The sequence below is a fragment of the Alexandromys fortis genome, unplaced genomic scaffold (assembly GCF_014885135.2).
Source record: "Alexandromys fortis isolate MF-2015 unplaced genomic scaffold, M_Fortis_MF-2015_v1.1 scaffold_82, whole genome shotgun sequence".
Classification (NCBI taxonomy): domain Eukaryota; kingdom Metazoa; phylum Chordata; class Mammalia; order Rodentia; family Cricetidae; genus Alexandromys; species Alexandromys fortis.
In genome coordinates, this window is record NW_026067963.1 from 6782907 (window position 1) to 6805857 (window position 22951).

Genomic DNA, 22951 nt, shown 5'->3' on the forward strand with positions numbered 1-22951 from the left:
CCCACTCTTGTCTAAGATAAACCCCAAGTTTCTCTTCTCCACATTATATGACCTTCCTGCATCCAACATCTGTATCCCGGCTGACTCACAGAATGTATCTCTCAGTTGTGTACCTTAACTGAAACTCTAAATCTCCAGCTCTCTAGAAAAATAGAAAAATGAACAACCATGATCCAGAGTGACCTTGTAGGAGCTGGGGAAGTCACCCATCTCATGACAATGGGGACACGAGTCACAGTCCCTTTCTCCTGGTCCCCCAGAAGCCCTGTTTAACATCTCTACAAGCACCCAGCTATAACACAATGATGCTTTTGCTGCCTTTTCTTCTCTCCTCCCCCCCCCCCCCCCCCCCCCCCCCCCCCCCCCCCCACCCCCCCCCCCCCCCCCCCCCCCCGTTCACTGCTATAGTTGCCAGGTCCAATATCCAGCAGACCTCTTCTGCATTTACTTGGTCTCATAGTGGAAAACCACAAAAAAATAAAAGGTGTTTCTCTGGATGTTTTTAATATTCAGAGGCCCCTCGGCGCATTGTTGGCTCATATGAGCTTATAAAATGTGAATACCCAGGCCTCCTCCTTTACTGAAGCCAAGAAACAGCCAAGCACACCCTTCCTGGCCAGTGATTTCTTTAATGGGAATCAACGGTTTCTGGCCTGAATGTCTGTGTTTCTCATAAGGAGTTTATGATTCTCAAATACCCCATAGTATGAAATAACTTTTTTTAAGTTTTAAGAGGCCAGAGGGTTGGCTCAGCACTGGCTACTTTTCCAGAGGACCTGGGTTCGATTCTCAGAACCCACGACTGTCTGTAACTCTAGTACCAGGGGAATCAGATGCCCTCTTCTGGCCTCTATTGGCACTGCATGTGTGCAGGCATACCATGCAGGCAAAATACCCATACACTTCTTATTATTTTATTTGTTTTTAATTAATTAATGAGTAATTTTTATAATAATTAAAAATAAAACATTAACCCAGCATAAAATGCATATCGCTTAACATAAAGGCTCTATAGCAAAGAAAAACATCTCTATCAATGAATATCTCCTATGATTTTTCTGTCTTCATGTTTTAGTGTTTTAACTTAAAATTTGTTTTTCAAAGTATATTGATATTGATAAATAATAGAAAACAGGTATGATGTTGCCAAGAGATACATAGCAATCAAGAATAATCTAAGATGGCTGCCGCCCACATTTCTGATGTGCGTCCTTGGCCCAGGGGCCCTGCTTTATTCCACACAGAAGGGCCTCTTCATGGCACTGTTCCCTGCTCTGCTCCATACACAAATGAAAGCACACTAGAAACGGGGGACCTGGCAAGGCAGAGGGTTGACACTCATGACTCTTTCTTTGTGTTTAAGATCGGAGCACAGTGTTACCTGGAATGTTCTGCCCTGACGCAGAAGGGCCTCAAGGCCGTCTTCGACGAAGCCATCCTCACTATTTTCCACCCCAAGAAAAAAAAGAAAGGCTGTTCCGAGTGCCACCGCTGCTGTACAGTTATCTGAAGTTGCCCAAGGCCCGTCTCCCCGCCATCCAAGGGTACGCAGAGCAGCAGCCTCTGTGACCCAGCTCCAACCAAAAATGGAGGGCAAGACCGGAAAGGAATTCCTGTGTCCCGAGGCCTGTCCTGTGCCCTGCCAGTTCCCCAGCTCAGCATCCTGTCAGCCACTGCCACATCCCCAGGCCAGAGCATCCACACTGCGCACGGAGGATGCCGAGCCACATTCAGACAGTGCCAGGGAGGTGTTGGAAGCAAGTCACCATCGTCCTGTATTTCACATCTCCCTTCCACAGATGTGAACCGACAAGAAAGCATGGCGGGAAAGCCAAGCATTCTGTCCTGCACCGGTGGCCTTACTTCATGCCGTTGCCAAACTTAGAAACACAACACCAACATTTTTCCTGAGACCGTTGTTTGAGCCAAGGGTCCTAATGCTCCTCTCTGTGGCAGTTTCCTGATGGTCAATCCCTTGAGCCTCGCAAATCCAACTCAAAATAGTTAAAAGACAATCTGGATTATACGCACTCTTATTGACGGTGGGTCTCTGCCAATGTTCTTAGAGCCAACATGTACCTCGGAATGCCTAAAAAAAAAAAAACTCACTTTACAACTTTCATAAACTTAACAGACCTATAATTTTTTTAGCCTTTTTAAAAGAAAACATTCTATGAATTATCACAGTTTCCCCAGTTTTGCCAAAGATTCATCCTACAAATGCTTCAGGTGATGGGGGCCTGCTCTTGCAAACTTCTACTGTCGTTCAAACTGAAGACAGACTGTCTTTGAAGAAAGAAATAGACTTCGGCTTTTCATCTAAATTGGTCAGGACAAGACTATGGCGAAAGCCGTCTTCCTGACCCAGCAGAGTGGGCCTGCCCCACCCCTCACAGAAGGTCTGAGCTTTCCCTCCATTCACCAGTCACTCTTCCTCCTGGGTCCAGATCCCTGTGTTCCCCAGTCACAGCCTGACCTTAAAGGGAAAAGAAGAAGAGGAGGAGGAGGAGGAGGAGCTGTGGATACCAGACATGAAAAATGAGTGTTCCAGAATCCTGCAGGGTCAAAGTGCCTTAACTTTTCTGCTTGCTTCATCTGAAAGCGCTGCTCAGCTTGCCCCCTGTGAAGCTTCCGTTCAGGACAGTTTCCAGTTGCAGCCAGTATGGAAATCACTGTCTCTCTCCCTCTTTCCTTAACTCCTCTCCCAAATGTCCATGGAGGGTGGGCTTACGTGGCTCCCATTCTAGGCTGAGGCACGGCACCTGATGGGGAGTTTGGCCCCAAGCAGAAAGAGCTCCTAGTGAGAAATCCTGCACCTTTCAATGTGACAATTCCAAACAGCCAGGGACACTCCGCATTTTACTTAGAGGCCGCGATTGGCCCCACTTAGTCTTATTTGCTTGCAGATGCCCTGGAATTACCCAAGGAAGCTGATTTATCCCTTTATTTCTTTATTTTCTTTATTACACCAGCAAATCATAGCTTAAGAGTATGAAATTATTTCACTTTTTGTAGACTAAAACTCCATCTGTTGGGAAAAGCATCCCAATCTTTCTAGCCTTTTCTGCTCATGGAGAAATCACAGAAGATAATTGTATGATATAGGTCTTCTTAAGACCTTTCATGACACTCCTTCAGTCTTTGAAGGTTTTAATGGTTTGCTGTTTAGAATTTCTGAAATGTATTTTTGCTTCCTCTACATGTCAGTACTGTTTCACGTCTCTCCCATATAATGGCAAAGAATTTTCTGAAATACACACATACATGCGTGCACACATATACATGCATAACATGCACACATGCACGTACACACATAAGCCACCTAAAAGGAAACAAGAGTTCTGTAATCCAAAGCTTGCCACCTAGAGTAGCAAGGACTGTCTGCCTTTCTACATGGAAATCAAATATGCGTGAGCCTTAATGCTGTGGAAGCCACCATTCACCTTCAGCTCAGTGATGAGTATATGCCTTGTAATGACATTATTGCTGTGAGCCACTTTTGCTCCACTATGGCATAGTTACACTTTGCTAGGGGGTTGCTCCTCACTTCTTACCGTTGTGGAGGAAAAACTGAAAGCAATGTATTGGCTCCGCCAGGGAGAAGTTCCCAAATATGTGCAGCTAGCAGGCAAATGGCTCACCTGCCATCACCTCCAATAGACCAATGAGAGTTCTCTAGCAGGACCTGGTTTGTTTCGCAAAAGTGTCTGCTGCCCCAAGACTGAATAACAAGTGTTCTGAGGATTAAAAACAAAAGAACGCACAGACATCGAAAGAAAGATTTGCCATCTTTCCAAGTCAACACATGGCAGCTGGCATCCATGTGAGGACAGGAAAGGCCTCAGAACCTGCAGTACAGTACAGTCCCTCGGTGTGCACATGAGACACGTGGCTGGGACCAACTGAGAGCGGTGGGCTGTGCAGAGCTCAGGCAAACCCCAGCATCACCCACATGGAGATGGAGTTCTTCAAGCAGATCAGTAGAGCTGCGTTTGTTTCTCCTACGGCTTTCAGCCATATTTTAAATGCTTAATTTCGTGTAGATAAGTTCCTATAAACAAATAGTAATCCACCACACTGGTAAGGTCTGGTAAAGTAACGAGAACTTGATCTTCCCACCACTATGCCTGCAATCCAGAAGAAACCGCCATGTAATTAAGTCGCCAGTTTGACAGATTTTGTTTTCACTGTCGCTCAGTAGAGTTGATGGACAGCTTAAGCTAAAACACAAATCAAAGCCATGTCCATAGAAAGATGATTTTTTTTCTCTTGGGATGATTCCTTCCAAGAAAAGCTTTGTTCTAAGAACAGTTATAGAAGTCATTAACTACCACAACCTAAACCAGGACTTACGAAGGTGCAAAGTCAAAACCTAAGCTCTGCACTTCCAATGGGAAGTGGGTTTTGGCCCAGTGACTTGGAGGATAACAGGTATGGTTACAATATATAAAGACATTTATTTGGGGGGTTTCTGGTCTGTAGAAGCACCATCAAATTGAAGTGAATATAGTCATCACAGTTCCCAGTGCACCACCAACAAGGAGATAAAGGAAAACAATCACAACTAAACCTAAAACTTAGGGGGAGGGAAACTAAGCCAAGCGTGGTAGTGCATGTCTGTGACCCCTCTTCTTAGGAGGCAGAGGCACAAGGATTTCGCTCAGTTTGAGGCCATCCTGGTCTACAGGGCAGGTTCCCATCCAGCCAAGCTACATAGGGAGACCCTGTCTCAAAATAAACAAACAAATAAACAAAAAAAAAATAAATACTAAATCCAGAATGTGAATCCAACAAAAATGTCCTTATTTGAGGTGCACGTTCCTAGGAGCAAAAGCCTTGGGGAATTAATTCAGTGTCTTCAAGAAGAAATCTCCGAATTGAGGCGAACCTCTCAAAATACCATAGAAGAGAGCTAGGAATGCTGGCGCACACATATACTCCCAGCACTCAAAAGGCTGAGGCAGGAGGGTTGTGAATTTAAGTTCACCCTCAGCTATTCAGTGACACTCGGCTTCAAAAAGAATTCACAGAAGCCACCTGGCATTCTCTGAGCCAACATTCCTGAGACCAGCGTGATGGAAACTTCGAGTTGTGTTTTTGTTTTAAAGACGTATTTGATGTCATGCTAGGAATTGTTATCTAACAAGGTCTATGTTGTTTTGAAAACCATTTTCTTGTTCAGATGCCTGGATATGAAGTGTGTTTGCTCTCAAAAGAGTTCAAATGCCCGACTTATTCTCTTGGTAGTCTCTAACTTCATTGGGAAGGCTTCCCACGTACTTGTATTCCCAGAAACAATATCTTCTCTGAAGTAATAAAGACAGAAAGGAAAAGAGGTCAGGAAAACTGGGTGGCACACAAAGGAAGGTAAGCACCTTGAGAAATGAAACTTTTAGAGAACAGAGAGGAAGTTACAACTAAAGACAGGGCAAACCACAAGCTTGCTCACTCTCGGGAGAGTTCACTCCTGCCCAGCGTCCAGAGGCCAAGGGAAGACAGAGATCAGAGAATGTCAAGAACACGTCATGGGCAGCCATGACAAACCCTGTGGCTATGCTAGGAATTCTGCTCTGAATGAAGGCCCGCGGGTACTCTTTGGAGCTTTAACAGCACGCTACTGTAGAGACCTTTCACCTCCTCTGCCTCTGCGTAGCGGAGAAGTCAAGGAAATTTTACCAAGAAATGGGAATGAATAAATAAATAACCTCGAAAGTCTCACGAGCTAAGCCCCTTGAGGCTCACTCCGGAATACTTGGGCTTGGGTATACAGATGATATTGGTTCACGTTCACGAAGCTATCCCTCAGTTCCAAGATTATATTAATTTGGACAGATGCTATAAGTACAAAATTGTAAGATAAAACAATAGAATTCATGGTGCTTCCGTGGTCAGTGATGAACAGAACAGTAGCCAGAACACCAAGCTCTCTGCTCAGCCACCAGGGTCTTAGCCTGTCTCTCAGGGGACCAGGGAGGAGTGAACCGGGGTCTGGCTCATGTGTGAAAGGGTGGGGTGTAAGTTCACCCTTGGCCTCGAGGCCCCATGCCAAGAAATTAGAATAAACGCTGCGCAATGACTCTTGGTTGCCGCCTGCGCTTTACTACGGAGGGGCTATGATGCCAGAGACAAGGGTGGCTTTGGTGCAAGTGTGTTAGAAGCGTGGCCCAGAACCTTCATAACACCAAAGCCAGAGCAGAGTGTGGTCTTCAGCAATGAACCCCGAGGGTTCAACATGCAAAATATCTTTGCTGAACTAAACCCAATCAGTGTCACAGCCGATGTGATATCTACAGCATTGTGAAGAAAGGGAACCGGAACCAGCAGATCTGGCTTCTCAGGGGCCTCCACAAGGCAGCATTGGGAGTTCCTTAGACCTCTGGAGGGAAAACAGAAACACTTTCTAAGTAGAAAATACGTCTTGGGCAGGTAATTGATGTGCATCTAAAATCACCTTTCCCTGCCATCTTCGATCCATTTGTTCAGCATCAGATTATTTTCTCCTCAAGGAGCCTCAGGCAAGAAAGTTAATGAATTCTGTACTCTCATCGCTCGGGAGAGTGGCCTGTGCTCTGAGTAAGCAGCAAGCACCGATGATGCACAGAGGGACATCAGCCAACTGCAACAGCTGCTTCTCCCATACAAGGTGCACAGAGTCAAGCCAGCTTGCTTCCCGCCAACTTATTCATAGGCTGCTGCTCCTATAGTCTCCTCTGTAACTGACTATTCTCTCTACTTGTTTCATAATTAATGGAATATTATTTCATGTACTCTAGCCTCACTGTTTATCTGTATCACATTTTTGACGTGTCATTAAATGATCTTTTTTTTTCTCTCCTGCTCTCATTTGTGGGGTCGTTAGGGACTTCCATCAGCCACTCATGACAACTGCCTTCTGAAGGTATCTTTCTACAATGGGAAACTGTCCAGCTCCTTACTACCCAGAATGCAATCCAAGGATTGGCAGCCTCAGCACCACTTGGTAGCTAGTCAGGACTGTAGCATCTTGGGGCCCAGTTGAGACCAACTGAACCAGAACTTGCATTTTAACAAGACCCCGAGTGATTCAGACATACATTAAAAGTGAGGACACCCAGTCTGTGAGACATCCAGGTTCATTATCAGTCTTTATAGCCAAGCGTAGAGGCGGATGATGAAGAAGCCGTCGGTGCAGACGGTCTCTCAGATGCTGCCATGTAGGTACTCCTTAGGTCAATATTTAAATCCTTCACTTACCGGCTGAGTAAAGGGCTGTCAACATCTTTTCATTTCGTCACAGGCCACCCAGCTGCAGGGAAAGAACAGCCTATTTGCAAGCAAACAGAAAAGCAGCATCTGGCTTGAAAGACCTGCTAAATCTAAATCATTCCCTTCTGACAGCCATCCTGGTATTTATAAGTGTCCTACTTCGCTTCTCTGTTGCTTTGATAAAACGCTGACCAAAAGCAGTTGGGGGGAGGGGAGGACTTATGTGGCTTGTAGGTTCCTGCCAGTCAACAAGGAAAGCCAGGGCAGGAGCTCAAGCAGAAATCTGGAGGCGTGAACCGAAGCAGGGGCTGTGCGGGGGTGCTGCACACTGGCTGGCTCTCCGTGGCTTGCTTAGAATCCCCTACCCAGGAGTGGCACCACCCATGGTGAGCTAGGCCCTCCCACATCAATCATTGATGGAGAAAATGCCCCACGTAGATGCTTGGAGGCCCATCTAATGGACTGGGTGTGCTTCCCAGCGCCAGGATTACAGGTGCACAGTGTACCTGGCTCTTTCCATGGGTGCTAGAGATCCGAACTTATGCCTTATGCCTGCACAGTGGGTGTTCATCTCTTGTCTGGGACAGTAAAAATCAAATCCCAGGCCAGGCTTTCTGCAATCCTGTTTTCATTTCAATAGAAATGGTTCGCAGAAATAATCAAACGCTGAAGAAGAAACCCCCCCCCCCCCCCCGTCTAAGCCTACTTAACTCTCCTCCCCATGTTCCAAGCTTACACCCTCAAAACCAACTGAGCACATTCACGGAACGGAACATTGGTCCTTTTGGCTCTTCTCTGAAATTGGCTCTGGTTTTGTAATGCGGAAGTTTGCAGGCTGCTTCTCTTGGACTTGGTTTCTCATCTAGGGTAGTTAATGGGTCCATGGGGAGACATTTCATGATAGTTTTCTTGAGCTTACTCAAGCAGGCCCCAAAAGCTGAGCAAAAATCTTCCTGAAACATTTCTAAAGTGTTTTTAAATGCCAGATGTTTTAAGGCTCCCAAACCACCACCATGTATTTTAATAGTGATAAGCATATTCCAAAAGGAAATGGAACTGCCTGTAAGCTTGGGTCACCTAACTTGATGGCTCACCTCTCCACACAGTAGACAGCAAAGACAAAGAACACACACTTAAGGTAGAAAGAACATGTCTACGAACAGGGCTAAACCTTAAGTACTTGCTTCGAAAAGTGGATTTCCTAGACTATAAAGGCATCAATTAAAAAACATATATTTTTCCAGGTAAGACAACATCTTGTCTGGATCACTCATAGAGTTTTCTCCTGCTACCCTTATGTTATCCCAGTGAGAGTAGACATAGAGACTTGTGTCTCTTGGCCAACACAGTAGAAAGCTGATGATTCTAAGAGGCACTGTGGCATGTATTTTTTAAGTGGAAAAAGATGATACCTTTAGGAAAAACAGCTAAATTTAATAACTAAATTACCTTATCTGTGTAATTTGTTTATTGACTTTTATTTTGGATCAGCTGCCATCTATAGTGAATCCTATTGGTGTATCATCGTATTGAATGTATGCAGATTCATAGAAGACATGTACAGATACTGGAGAAAGTGTAACATCTTCGTTTAGAAGACACTCGGCAGTTCTACTGTAGTGTTTATATAAATCCCTTTCCTAGATCTTACCACAAATGAAGCAATGATAAAAATCCATTGTAAATTTAAAAAATAAAGTGGATTTCCTGAAGACAATTACTTTGGAGCATGCCAATATCCTTTATGCACAGAGTTTGCATCCAGAGACTACACATTCTTTCAAATGGTAACCCTTTGCATCTGTGACTTTACCTGTTTTCCTTGATTGTAACCCTATCGTCAACATCACTAAGAGCCAGTGTTCAGAATCCGCTCCACAATGCCAATATTCCTGTTAAAGCCAGACAGCTTTTGCTGTCTTCCGAGGGCTGTCTGTCATTTATCTGAGTGGTTCAGGGATTGCTGGGGAAGGTCTTGCTTTTCTTTGATAACTCCATGCAATATATTTAATCCCTCCTCTCTCCCCATTCGACTCCATGTCCTTTCTCTTTCTAAAAAAATATACTGATGTGTATTGCCCTGAGCATGAGGCCCGCTCTGGAGTGTGATTGACAGACCCAGCGCAACTTTTTTGACGAGAACTGATTCTCCCTCTCCCAGCACCCATCAATTGCAAATGGCTTCTTGGCTTGGGGTGGGACTTCATGCCCACTTCTCCTCCATGCTGAAGGAACTCAGAGTCAAGTACAAAGTCAGCAAGTTCAGGGGTTGTTTGCTTTACTGCTCGTGGTAAAGACTTGGAAAGACGGCTAGACTAAGCCCTCTGAGCCCTTCCCGCTGCAGAAGTACTGCCTTCCATTGCCAATTACGGAGCTCTGACCCTGCTCCCTCATCCTTTCGTTCCTTCCCTAGCTCTGTTAGATGTCACCCACCTGGAGAACTTTCGCACACCCTGCAGACACTTCAGGATCACAGCACCCAGACACGAGGCCCTCCTGACTGACTGGCCAACATACCATTCCAGTTTATTCCACCTGTAGAACCAAAGGGTGATGATTGTGACAGAAACGCCTGAAGATCCATCGTGGAAATAAGGAGCAGACTGGGCTCCAGTGCATGCTCCATTAGGAGCAGACTGGGCTCCAGTGCATGCTCCATTAGGAGCAGACTGTGCTCCAGTGCATGCTCCATTAGGAGCAGACTGGGCTCCAGTGCATGTTCCATTAGGAGCAGAGTGGACTTCAGTGCATGTTCCATTAGGAGCAGACTTGGGCTCCAGTACATGTTCCGTTAGGAGAAAGTCTCAGCAGGGTCAGGAGGTAGCTCAGCAGGTAGGGATGCTTGCCACAAAGCCTGCTGGCCTGAGTTCAGTCCCTAGACAACCTACAAGATAGAAGGAGAGGACTAACATCCTTGGGTTGTCCTCTGACCATACATACTCAATGGCACACACACACACACACACACACACACACACACACACACACATGCACACCTGTACACACAAGTGTAAAAAATAAATGTAATATGGTTTTTTTAGAAAATAAAAGTTAAAAATTTATTTAAAAATAGATTTAAAAGTTACTTTTAGTAGTTTGTTTAAAATTATAAAATAGAAAACCAAGAAATATTGGAGCATAATATTTTGTTTCTCGGTTTGTTTGTTTGTTTTTTTAAACAAAAATACAGTTTCGTCACATAGGCTTCAAACTCTTAATCCTCCTGCCTCAGTCTGTTGAGTGCTGAGATGACAGGCATATGCAATGCCACCATCCTGGGATAAGGGGCACATAATTTTTGGAATAAATATATCTTGGATGACAAAGAGAAGTAGGCCTCATTAAAAAAACTTTATAAAATGCAAATTATCCATGTTCATTATTTTTTAATTGGGTACATAACTCATTGTCTATGGGATGATTTTATTGGTTTAAAACATAATCGATCTGTTGAGCTAACTGGGCCATCATAGAAGGATTTAGTACTTTGCTAATGTCTTGCTCATATGGAAGAGGGGAAACATGAATTACCACTTCAGCCAGGAAGCATCAAGAAGCCAGGAGTGAAACGGGCCGTGAAGGGTTCCATTTCATACGAACCCAGCACAAGGCACGTGCCTGGAATCCAAGTACTCAGAAAGTAGAAAGAGGAGGATCAGGAGTTCAAGACCATCATTCGCCACATAGGGAGGACATCCTGGGCTACTCAAGAGTCTGTCTCAGACAGGGATCAGGGAAGGGAAGGGGGAGGATTTACGTTCCCCAATCAAACTGCTCTGTAGAAAAGAGCTCCCCCTACTCCTTACCTTTCGTTAACTACAAAATCTATATATTTTTTAATAAGGAATTGCTCAGAAACCATTTGTTGAGAGCTGGTCTGGGAGGCCCTGGACCACAATCCCCAGCATCCATTTCTACACCACCTAAGAAACCAAGGCAAAGCCATAACTCTCACCTCTTGTTTCTTTCATCTTTTGCTGTGGCATGGTCTCTTTTCTCCCTCAGACACTTCTCCTGTAAGATATAATCTGTGCTACAGGAATCAGGCATTTCCTGAGGTGACACAGGAAACCAGGTGAACACACCAATCTCCACAGAGTGACCCAGCCTCCAGAAAAGACAGAAAATACTAATGAGCAGTCTGACAGCCATCAACTCAGACTGTACCCAAGCAGAAATGACTCAGAAGAAACATTCCCAAAAGGCCTCATGCCTCAGTAGAACATGGTTGAGCTGAGTCAGAGAAGATAGTGCCTTGGTTAGGGTTTCTATTGCTGTAAGACACCATGACCATGGCAACTCTTTAGAAAGGAAAGCATTTCATTGGGGCTGGCTTACAGTTTCAGAGCTTTAGTCCATTATCATCATGGCAAGTGGTATGGCAGTATGCAGGCAGACGTGGTGCTGGAGAAGGAGCTGAGAGTTCTATATTTTGATCCACAGGCAGCACATGGAGACTGTGTATCACACTGAGCATAGCTTCAGCTTAGGAGACTTCAAAGGCCACTCCCACAGTGATTCACTTCCTCCAGCAAGGCCACACCTCCTGATAGTGCCACTCCCTATGGTCAAGCATCCAAACACATGAACCTATGGGGACCATAACTATTCAAAGCACTACCCCAGGTACATGTGGCTTATTAGCTGTGCTAGCATGGGCAAGTGACTGATATGTTGCCTTTCTGGCTTCATCATCCATAAAACAGCAATGATGATATGATACTAACAATATTTAGTAGTGTGGTTGACACAGACTAAAGAAGGCAGCCTAGGGAGATGGTTCAACCAGTAAGGGCTTTGCCAGCATGAAGACCCGAGTTCAAGACCCAGAACCCACACCAGCAAACAAACTGGGCTTGCTAGCATATGTTTGGGATCCCAGCTCTGGAGAGGCAAGAGACAAGAAGAGAATCCCAGACGTCACCAGCCGGCCAGCCTAGCATAAACAGGTGAGCTGCAGGATGGGAGAGAGCCCTCTCACAAAGCAAGATAGAGAGCTCCTGAGAAATGATGCCAGAGGCTGACCTCTGGCCTCCACGTGCATATGGGTAGGGGGGTGTGTGTGCGTGCACGCACTCGTGCGCAAGCACGTGCATACACGCCTGAGAACTCATAAACGTGGGAGTTCTATAAATGGCAACAATATTTGTATCTTTATTTCCAAAACAGCGCTTCCTACAAAATTAGAGTTAATAAATATTTATGAAAAAGAAGGCTGTGCAACAGAGAGAGAAGAAATGAAAAGTTAAAAAAAAAAAAAAAAGATTTGGGTTTCTCACTATTATAGATCCTGGCCGATGTTTTCCTCTTTTTCATTAGTAAATTTCCTCATCATACTACATATCTACTGCAATTTTTTTAAATACCATGGACTAGCAACTCCACTGCCTATTGGGCAGGACCACAAAACCCTACAGGTCACAGGCCTCTAGTCACCACTGTAGCTCTGTTGTCTGCAATGGCAGCAAGATCGTTCTTGCTCTGCAAAGACCTGTCTCCTCTGCTGACACCTAGAAGCCCAGAGTTCCCAGGCAGCTTCCCCTGGCCTACAGAGGACAGGCAGGATGGAACGTTTCTGTGGTAGGTGTGCCCTTGGCTGAAGCAGCCCTTGGTTCTTGGATAAAGAGAGTGTCTTCTGAACCACTCAGGTGAACAGAGACATCTGGAGAGCCCTCCGGTTTTATAGGATAACACCCCATCTTATGCTTATCTTTGGCTCCTCGGTACTCCGTCAGCAGAGTTAAATCCTCTCCTCTTCATTGATAGAAGCCACAATTTGCCTTAAGCTTGCAGGGGCCATCCCAAGAGCACACCAGGACAAATTCTGACTGTTCTTACACTTACACATCCTAAATACCCCCCCCCCATTTGTCTGTATTCTCATCAGCCAGCTCCACACCCAGTGCCCAGTACCTTCTCCCCCTCCCTCCGGTTTGCATTATCCCGTAGCTCCTTCAGTAAAGACCTCCATTCCTCGCCGCCAGAAAGCAAGTCTTGTCTCTAATTATCATCAGGAATATATGGATTTGTAGGGACTGGGGCTACAGCTCATTTGACGAAGTACTTTTCTAGTGGGCACAAGGCCCCGGGTTCAATATCCCAGCACCACAAAATATGGGTGTGATGGCACATGCCTAAAAACCCAGCGTTTAGGAGGCCCAGGCAGGAGTACCAAACTATAGGAATCATGGACACTAGTTGAGAAGACAGTTATAATAAAACAATGTCTGCCCACCTTAAGTCCTCCAAGTGACCTTCCAGCTAGTAGAATCCGCTGTCCTCTGGCAAGGAGGAGCCAGTGGGCCCCTCTACAGGAGGTCATCAAGCGCATCCCCCTACTCGTTGCCATTCTAGGCTGCCTCTGTGTCTGTCTCTCTCCTTCCTATTAGGACCATGAGTGAGAACAGAAGAACCGTGCTGGGAGAGTCAGTCTTTTAAACGACTGGACTGTTCTCCCAGTTAGATCATGGATCTGGTTTTCCCCTCTGCCTCTTCTAATGCAGCTTCTACACCGCGCCCAAAGGCCTTTGGTTATACTTAATAATCAACCAATGTCAGAGTCCTTGTAACTACCATCATCCCGCCTTCATATCTCTCCGACATTAGTGGGCACAGACCTTTCCGTGTGTCCCACAGCAGTTCCCATCAGGGAAATATGAGCCATCACGACACTACAGCCTACGTATCGTCCTGACAGCCACCATTAGTGCCTGCTGCACATTGTAGCTGAAACTCCCCAAACACAAACTATCAAGTGATAAGTTTGAATGTAATTGGTCCCCATAATCTCATAAGGAGTGGCACTAATGAGAATGTATGGCTTTGTGGGAGTGAGTATGGTCTTGTTGAAGGAAGTATGTCACCATGGGGGCAGACTTTGAAGTGTCCTGAGGATACCACCAAGTGTCTCAGTTGACTTCCTGCTGCCTGCAAGTCAAGATGTAGGCGGCACCTCTGCCTGCACACCACCAGGCTCTTCGTCATGGTGATAATAGACTGAACCTCTGAAACTATAAGCAAGCCACCACAATTAAATGTTTCCTTTATAGGAGTTGTCGTGGTCGTGGGGTCTCTTCACCGCAATAAAAACCCTACCTAAGAAGCCATATGGCCATTATCCTTAGATCCATTTCTTACCCTCCTTCAACTTGCTTCCTAGAAGACCAGAGTTTATAGAGGACCAAATCAATGGTACTCTCAGTCTCTACCAATTAATATTCCCATTTGGTGTAGGCTGGGATATCCCCCTCCCCCATGCCTCACTTTGGCCAACAGCTGTGCCTCCTACCAATGAACACAGCTCCCATTGGGCAACTGGCTCTTCTCCTGTGTTTGCCTTGGTGTTTAACAGTCGCAGCCTTTCCCATCACAGCACCCTAAGGGTGCCCACTACTTCCAAAGCACAGGTGAAGTGTGTCACTCTTTCTCCTCTGGTCAAATGTGTTATTTATTTCCTGTCAGAGTTGTTACTAAGGCTGTGCCCATCTTTCCCAAAACTCTGGCAAGAGCTTTGCCCCAGAAAAAAAAAAAAGAGGAGGGCTCCTTGAAATGTAAGGAAACCCCTAAGCCAACCGTAAGCAGCACCCCTTCCTAGGAGAGACAACAACCAACCAATGGCTTTCTGTGCAAGGACTTTCTCTTCTACCAACACATCTGCTGCTACAGTTTGCAGTGGTTTTTGCTCCAGTCCTTTGTCCCAGACCTTCACCCCCAGCATCCCAGGGCTTGATCACCAGTCTCGACCTTTGCTCTGTAGATTTTCACGGACTCAGTGATTCCTCCATCAACGGAACACTCAGGGCTCACAGCTGTGCCCGACAGGGGCTGCAGATGACAGGACCCTGGGACTCATGCTACCACAAGTCTTCTGTGTCCCTTACTAAACATGAAATTCCAAATGAATGTCAATCAAAGAACTTCAAAGTTCCAAGTGCCTTTATTGTTATACCAAGCAAAATAAAAACTAGAAAGACTTTTCTAAAAGTTTGCGTGAATTCAGACGACAGGAGGACACGTTATTGACACCAGTATAGATGCTCCTGGCATAGTCTAAAAAAGAACAGTTAAACTCAAGCCCCAAAATGTCAAAACTAAAATCGTGTGCATAGAATTTGAGTTGAAAAAGAAGGTCCCAGAATCAGCTGCTGTTCGATTTTAGCAAAAGCGAAAGCCAGACAAGCACAGCCTCTCTCCTGGGAGCTGGCAGGGCAGTCTCACCTCACAAACATTCCGGATTCCAAGTCTAATAAATTGCCATCTACGTTTAAGATACACTAAACAGGCAGGGTCATTGTAACTGGTCACTCCCCTGTGGGTGCGGGAAAACACTCGAGCCATGAATTTAGTCTCTAGTATTTTTAAACCTAACTGATAGTTTCTAAATGCATTTTGTGAGTTTAGTTTTGTTTTGTTTTGTTTTTGTTTTGTTTTGTTTTAACTGGCTAGTGCACACTTCAATAAGGATCTTAAAGAAATGGAGGGAATTTTCCTTAGGAGAGGAATACCCACTTCCAAACACCTTTTTTGTAGCAGGCAGTACTGTCTTTACCTCTTATCTAGGTAATTGCTCAGTCGGAAGGGAAGCAGAGCCGTCTCTCTAAGAACACTCATGGTTGGGTTTTCTTTTGAGCAAGGAAGAAAGTGCATTGGTTTTGATTATACTTTGCCCTTTAATCATAAATCCAGTTGGAGTTCAATGGCAGAATGTGGAAACTTAGAGGCTTCCTGTCTCTTAATGATACCCAGTTCCTTTAAATAAACACCATGGTGTCAATCAAAACCGAGGGAGGGTTGTAATATACAAATCCCGCTCCAAAAGTCAGGCAAAGAAACCCTAAGTTACAGACACATGAACCAAAGACACCATCCTGGGGAAGGGTCAATATTGCTTGACATTTTTAGCCTGAGTGTGCTGCACCTGGACACACACCACTGAAACTGGGAAGAGGAAGACCTGCGCCAGGCAGGAGACAGGCTGGCCCATACTGAACCGTACTTGAAGGCAGGAGCTAGAGCAGATACATTCCTGGGCAAGGGCATCTGTGAGGCTCACTCGAGCCACCCGTGTGTTCTGAAGACAATACTGGCCTCAGATGGTCTCACACTCAGTGGTGGCCGTCGAACACGCCCCACAGTCACAGCGGACAGCCATCGGGTAGGTGTAGAAGGGGTTGACACCAGGAGCACAGTTAGGCAGCTTGACAATCATCAGCTTCGTCTCGTTGTAGGTACAGACTCGGTGATGGGCTTCAATGTAGGGCGGTTCCAGGATGGGTTTCTGTCCCCGCAGGTAGAACACAGGAAACCCGTTAGAATGCTGCATCCTGCTTCCTGTTCTTGGAGCCATCCACTACTGATTGTTTACTTCTCTGACTTCTCCCACCACGAATAAACCCCTGCAAGCTGGAAGCCTCTTTGCTCACTACCATAGCCTGAGTTTCCACGGAAGTCCAGGAAACACAGGAAGCACTTGGTAAATATTTAGCCAGCAAATAACCGGTCTCCCCTCTCCCACCGTTTTCCTCTACAATCTGTTTACAACACAAGTGAGCCTTGTAAAATACAAGTCAGTCATGGCACACCTCTTCTCAAAGCCCCAGTCATCTCCCGTCCCGCGCTCCGAGTTAAAATGGCAAAGACATCTGGATTCTTCTCAAGTCCTTGTCCATTGTATCTGTATTTTCCTGTTGATGTGAGCTGTAGTCCCGACCTTGGCCATCCCTCTCCAGTCTCCAGGCACAGCATTCTCTATCCTCCTTCAAATCAACCAGGAACTGAGGGTCCTTCTGCCCTGAACACACACATGCACACGCACACACACACACCTCCTTCACCAACTTCGGATTTTGTTCAAATGTCAACCCATCGGGAGAAGCATTTCCTGATCCTATTTCAATTCCTTCAACCCACCCCCATGGCCTGGAACTCCTTCCCCCTTCCTGCTTGGTTTTGGTTTCAGGCTTGTTGTGTTTGTTCACTCCAGATGCCATCTTCCACATCTCACTTTTGTGTGACAGTGCTCCTAATCCAGACAGCAAGCTCCATTAGGTCAGCCACCAGGCTCTGGTACCCAGGCAGCCTGGCACCCAGGAGATTCACAATAACTACTTGTTACTAAACCAACAAAAGAGAGCGGAGCCAGGTGGCTTCCTGGTACTCTGTTCTGATGACTGGAGGGTTTGTGCACATCCTCCTTCACCTCTTATAAACCTTGAATTCATGGATAATTTTGTTAGAGGAAGTACAAAGATCAAGAGTGAGAAACCTGAAGCCTACAGTCAGCTCTGCTGTGCATGCCTGCTTTACCACGACTGGAGACCTAAGGGACGCCCTTATTGCTTCCAAGCCCCGGTTTCTTTCCTATAAAGCAAAACACCAACCTGAGAGCATTGTCATGGAGCTAGATGAGGTGATGTGTGTAATGTACATGTAATCATGGCTCTTACGAGTGCAATTACCATTTATAAGGATGTAATAATGAATGCAATAACGACAGTCTTACAAAGGACAGAGTAGGAAGGGAGATTAGATAGATAATGCATGCATCCATACACAGGCACATACATATACAGATACATGCATACGCAGGTACATGCACATACAGGTACATAGAAACATAGGATAAATAGGTGACGATGCACACATATCTAGAGTATAAGTACATACATGCATAGGTATGTATACACACATACGCCTACAGATGACAAGCAGGCCAGCTCAAGATGAAGTTCTTGCCTCAATGTTACAAAAATAGTAACTTTGCCTTCTCCAAGAACCAGGTAGAGGATCCCAATTCCTCTCTCTATGCTGTGTCCTTTAACTCAAAGTATTCCGGATTCTAGGAAAATCAGGTACTCAGTTAACTTTGCATTTCATTTTTTTTTAATTTTGTAAATCTGTCCCATGCAGTATTTGGGGCAGACGTGCACCAAATGAATAAAGTGTTATTGATCTGAAATTCAAGTTATCCAAGTTCCTGAATTATTTTTTAAATTTGACTTCTCTTCAGATTGTGGAGTTTGAGGGGAAAGGAGGTTGGTGGTGTTTTTGTTTGTTTGTTTAGTTTGCCAGAGGAGCAGTTGGTTTGGCTTCAATTTTACTAAATCTGGCATCTTGAAGCCCAGGTTATGAGGAGTCACTATTTTAGCAAGAGGTGAGTGCAGCCAGGCATCCGGAACACATTCCCCAGTTCAGCCAGCTCTGAGATTTGTATACCCACTCTAAGTGAAAGGCTAGACATACTGAGTGCAAATGGAGTGGATGGACCTGTCACTGAGCTAAGAGAAAAGAGCTGCGGCAGAGCCTAGGACTAGGCCTAAACTTCCAGGTTCTCTTGGGTACCTGCCTGACTTCCTCACAGCTGAGGAAATACAGGAAGGAGTTGTGGGCACAGATTGGGCCAGTGATTTATTTTCAACTTTGCATTGATTGTCTCTGATTTTGCAGTGCCCCCCCCCCCGAATCCTTCCTTGTGACCTCTACAGTAGCACCTGACCTCCTAGAGACGGCTCCCAAACATGCAGAAGCATGGAAATTTCATCCCCAATCTCACCAGCTCTATGGAGAGGAGCCCCATCATGGTTTTCAGATCTTGGATGAACCAAATAATAGTGCAATCGGGTTTTTAAAGAACAGAGGACAGGGCAGATGTCCCAGCATCTCCTCAGTCATGAAACAGTGAACCCTTGATCTCAAGGACACTGCCATCCAAGCCCTTTGGACTACTTACCTCCCAGGTCTCACAGCGGCCCCAGCAGGCATCAGTGGTGATCCGAAGCCCTCTGCAGCCCGGCTTCTTGGCTAGGAATGTGAACTCCCTCACAGCACAGCCCACAAAGGTATGCAGGTTCCCATTGGAGGTGCTGAGGACAGAGTCACAGCCACCCAGAAGGAGGAGAGTCGTGGCACCAAGGACAAGGTATGCCAGCTTCATGCTAGTCCCAAGGAGGGAAAGGAAACAAGATGAACATACCCAACTGCTCACAGTGAGGCAGCCCACAGTGTGTTGGTCACTCTAAGAGAGACCCTGCTCTAAGCATTACAGGAAAAAACAAATGAGCCAAGCAATTGTCCAGCTCCAACTGCATCTTCCTAACTAGTACCAGTAGATACGTAGTACCTCTCTCTAGACACCCTACCCTCAAAACATGGTCTCAGGCTTTTCATTGGTGAACCCCAGCTCCTGGAGCTGACTTGTATGTGAAAGGAATTCATCCCAATGAAAAATAAGAGTAGCAGCCAAAGAAATGCCCAGCCCACAACAATACATGAGTACACACACCTTCTTTCTTCTCCAGCTTCAGGGAATGTATGTCAAGTTAGGAGCTTTACACACATTTGTATTGGATGGGGAATGAATGGGGAAGGTAGATAAGTATTAATAATAATAAATTAATAATAAGCATAAAACCTACCATACAGAAGATACTATAATACCGGGGGCCCGGTGTGGTAGCCACTCATAAAATGTGTTCTACTCTTTAGAGATCACATCTGCTCTGTGCTCCTGCTGTGCAAAGGCTCTAGTGTGACTCAGTTTAGCAGCAAATGATGGAAAGCTAGTCACGATCTACCTCAGAGTCTGCCCCCTCTGGTCCTTGGCCCTTTCTGGTGCTCTAGTAGCGCAGAACGGGGCCCTTCGTGGTTGACCCACTGAACAGAACACACCTGGATGTCGTATTTGTGAAACGCCACCAGGTCAGTGCCACTCAGGACGAGCCACATGTCTGAAGCTGTTCTCACGGTTCTGGCTGGTATGTTGACAGGTGGCCTCTGTGGGCTTCCCCATGGGAAGAAGGAAGTGAGAGACAGAGAGGACCTTACCTGAGCTTGCTGGAGCTAAGACTTCCTTCAAAAGTTGCAACGAGTGGGAAAAGTTTGCTCTGCATAAGTAAGTGTCTCTGTCTTCTGTTATCAGGCTGCCTGGTTACTCAAATATATAGGGAAGGCCTTGTCAGTCATAGCCAAAGAGAGGCAGATTCTTACAGGAACGACTAAGCACATCAAAGCCGTGGAATATAAAGCCAGTCTCTATTTTCCAAAACTGATTCACGTCAAGGGTGGTGTTTTGTTTCTTGACATCACTGAATGAAACAGAAAGTTGCCTTGGTGGGTGACGTAATCCTGAAGAGACAGTCAGAGGTGGGTCACCTGGCTCTGAGAGAACAGGTGCCCTGGATGAATCCAAGTTTCCTCCATAGTAACATAGCTTGCCTTTGAGGCAGTAAGCCGCGAGCAACTTCTGGCAAGCCCTTTCCTTGCACTTACACATTGAAAACCAGCAGGACAGTAGTTCTTACATGGAAACAACATGGCATCGCTGCTGACAGACGGAGAGAAAATTTGGAAGTCTTAAATGAATCACATAGGCAGAATACAGAGATACTGGAAATGATTGGCTTTACACATGGGAATTAAAGATGACTTTTTCTTTTCTTCTACATGCTTTTTGGGATTTTTTTTTTAACATGAGTCAGATTTTTAAAAAGTCATCTACTGTTATGATTTTAAAATTAAAATAAATAAATAGTTATCTACATGTACTACACAGGACATTCAATGATGCTTTAGTGAAAACATCTTAGATTTCTAGTCTTACAGCAGTGCAGTCCTTTTTACAAGTAGGGGACCTGGTTTATGGTTCATTCTACAATGGTGGCATGTAAACGGATTCGAAAGCTGCTTGTTCACGGCCCTTTTCTGGGTGTTCTAAAAAGTAAATGAAGCAGAAATCTGTGCCCTGGGGAGATTACATTTCACAGAAATCACGACATACCCAGAGGCGTTTAAGATGCGTATTAAATGGCCAGCGACACAAAATAAAAAAATTAAAGCATCCCCACTTTCTGCACAGAAAGATTTTTAAAAACAAATACAGCCTTCGTTAAAAGGTTGACTCTCCTGAACACGTAACAGAGACCAGCGAATCCATCACTGCATCACTGGTCCCTGGAATCAGGTTATTTTCTAGATGGTGCGAGTTGACGTGGACAGAGGACCTTCTTCAGCCCTGCAGCCTATACACGGAAGAGCCAGACCCAGGACACTGTGGAAAGAGACTGTTCACCTGGCTTTGGTATTCCTAAGTTGCTGGGCCAAGAGCTAGACAGCAAGTAGGAACTGTTGCCCTGAGCAGTATTCCTGCGCAGGGCTGCTCATGCCTGTTAGACTTGGCATATCCATTCTGGGCTGTGATCTCACAAAATAAAGACAGGCAGCAAAGAGAGGCCAAGAGCCTCCTTCTTCCACAGTCCCTGACTGCCTGGTAATGCGGTGTGCTCGGTTGGCATCACTGCCTTCTACACCCGCAGTGACAGCCCAGTGATTACCTTTGTAGTGACCAAGCGTGTTCCTACAGCTGGAATCTGCTGGACAGTAGCATGCACTGTCCTCAGTTCTTCAGGAATACCCTAAAGAATTCTCATTTTCTCCTTTTTACATCAAAGGAATCGGAGGCTCAGTCACTCTTTAATTACCTACTTCTATCAAGACAGAGAGTAGCAAGCAGGTTTCTCTAAACCCTCTCAACAAGTGTAGCCAACAGAAGTGGCTGCCTGGAATGCTACGTTAAGGTAACTACAAGCCATCCAAGTAGAGGGGGCAGAAGAGAGGGATGGTTGGCGGATGTCACGTTTTGCCACCTTGGCATTCTACTGTGCCACGTGTCTCTACGAGGACAGAAGCAGAGCTTGGGAATGAGATTGCAAAGGCAACTTTGAGTCCTAAGTCTTCTAGAACATGTGTGCATCTACCATCTTCCCTTCCATCTACATTGAGGTTCCCATCACTGGAGTCACATGAGAGTGTGATGTAGGTCTTGTCTTTGAGCACAGGTCCCGAGCATCTTCCTTAGCATGGTTCCATTTTTATCTTAACACAGACTCACTGTCACCATGGCGAATGACTTACAATGTTCAGGTTCTTTAGAGTCTATGAAATAAGAGACAAGGGGACTATGATTTGGATATTTTTAAATGTGTGCCCCCCAAGGGTTCATATGTTGAAATTTTATCCCCATGGTGAGGTAAATAAGAGGGTAGAAACTTAATCCAACTATGGTGGTTAGACCTGGGGCCTTTGGAAGCATTCAGAACAGTCTTAAGCAAAATGAGAAATACTGAAGAGGTTACAAAGGTGATTTCAAAATATCCTAGAGTCAGAGTTTAAAAAGAAAAAAATAATCAGTCGAGTAGGCAGAAAAGCAAACATGTAAACCAGTGGGATAGAGGACATAGAAATAAACTTACCCATCTTCAGCCTGTTGTCAACCAAGGTGCCAAAAACATAAGGTGGAGAAAAGACAGCCCACTAACAAACACTGGTGGGAAAGTGTGATACCCACACGTGGAACACCGAGACTAGATCCCTATCTCTCACCCTGTACAAAAATCAATTCAAAATGAATTAAAGTATTAATATAAGACCAGAAAATTTCAAACTACAAAATCCAGGAGAAGCCGGGCGATGGTGGCACACACCTTTAATCCCAACACTTGGGAGGCAGAGGCAGGTGGATCTCTGTGAGTTCAAGACCAGCCTGGCCTACAAGAGCTAGTTCCAGGACAGGCTCCAAAGTGCTACAGAGAAACCCTGTCTCAAAAAAAAAAAAAGAAAGAAAGAAAAACAGGAGAAACATATAAAGACGTTGGCATGGGTGATTTTTCTAAGAGGGCTCACATAGCTCAAGAAATAAAAGCAAGAACGGTAG

General features: G+C 45.4%; 2 protein-coding genes across 2 annotated transcripts in view; one reads left to right on the forward strand and one right to left on the reverse strand.

Moving 5' to 3' along the window:
* The window catches only part of Rhoj (ras homolog family member J), a 95701-nt gene extending 88869 nt beyond the window's left edge, over positions 1–6832 (forward strand). The window contains exon 5 of the mRNA XM_050153645.1: positions 1364–6832. Within this exon, the coding sequence (XP_050009602.1) occupies positions 1364–1510 (147 nt within the window). The 3' untranslated portion in view covers positions 1511–6832. The remainder of the gene's footprint in view (positions 1–1363) is intronic.
* A 9354-nt stretch (positions 6833–16186) lies between these two features.
* Positions 16187–19177, reverse strand: Gphb5 (glycoprotein hormone subunit beta 5). The gene is made up of 2 exons (XM_050153727.1): positions 18974–19177; positions 16187–16522 (listed from the first exon to the last, which is right to left on the reverse strand). Exons 1-2 carry the CDS (start codon positions 19175–19177, stop codon positions 16334–16336), a joined length of 393 nt encoding a protein of 130 aa, XP_050009684.1. The 3' UTR covers positions 16187–16333.
* Positions 19178–22951: the final 3774 nt, after the last annotated feature.

What these genes read in the sequence shown, in the direction of transcription:
- Gphb5 (XM_050153727.1), bottom strand. Translation starts at nt 19,177, where the DNA reads ATGAAGCTGGCATACCTTGTCCTTGGTGCCACGACTCTCCTCCTTCTG. An exon ending in GCCGCTGTGAGACCTGGGAG is followed by an intron (nt 16,523 to 18,973) that starts GTAAGTAGTCCA and finishes CTGCGGGGACAG; the next exon opens with AAACCCATCCTGGAACCGCC.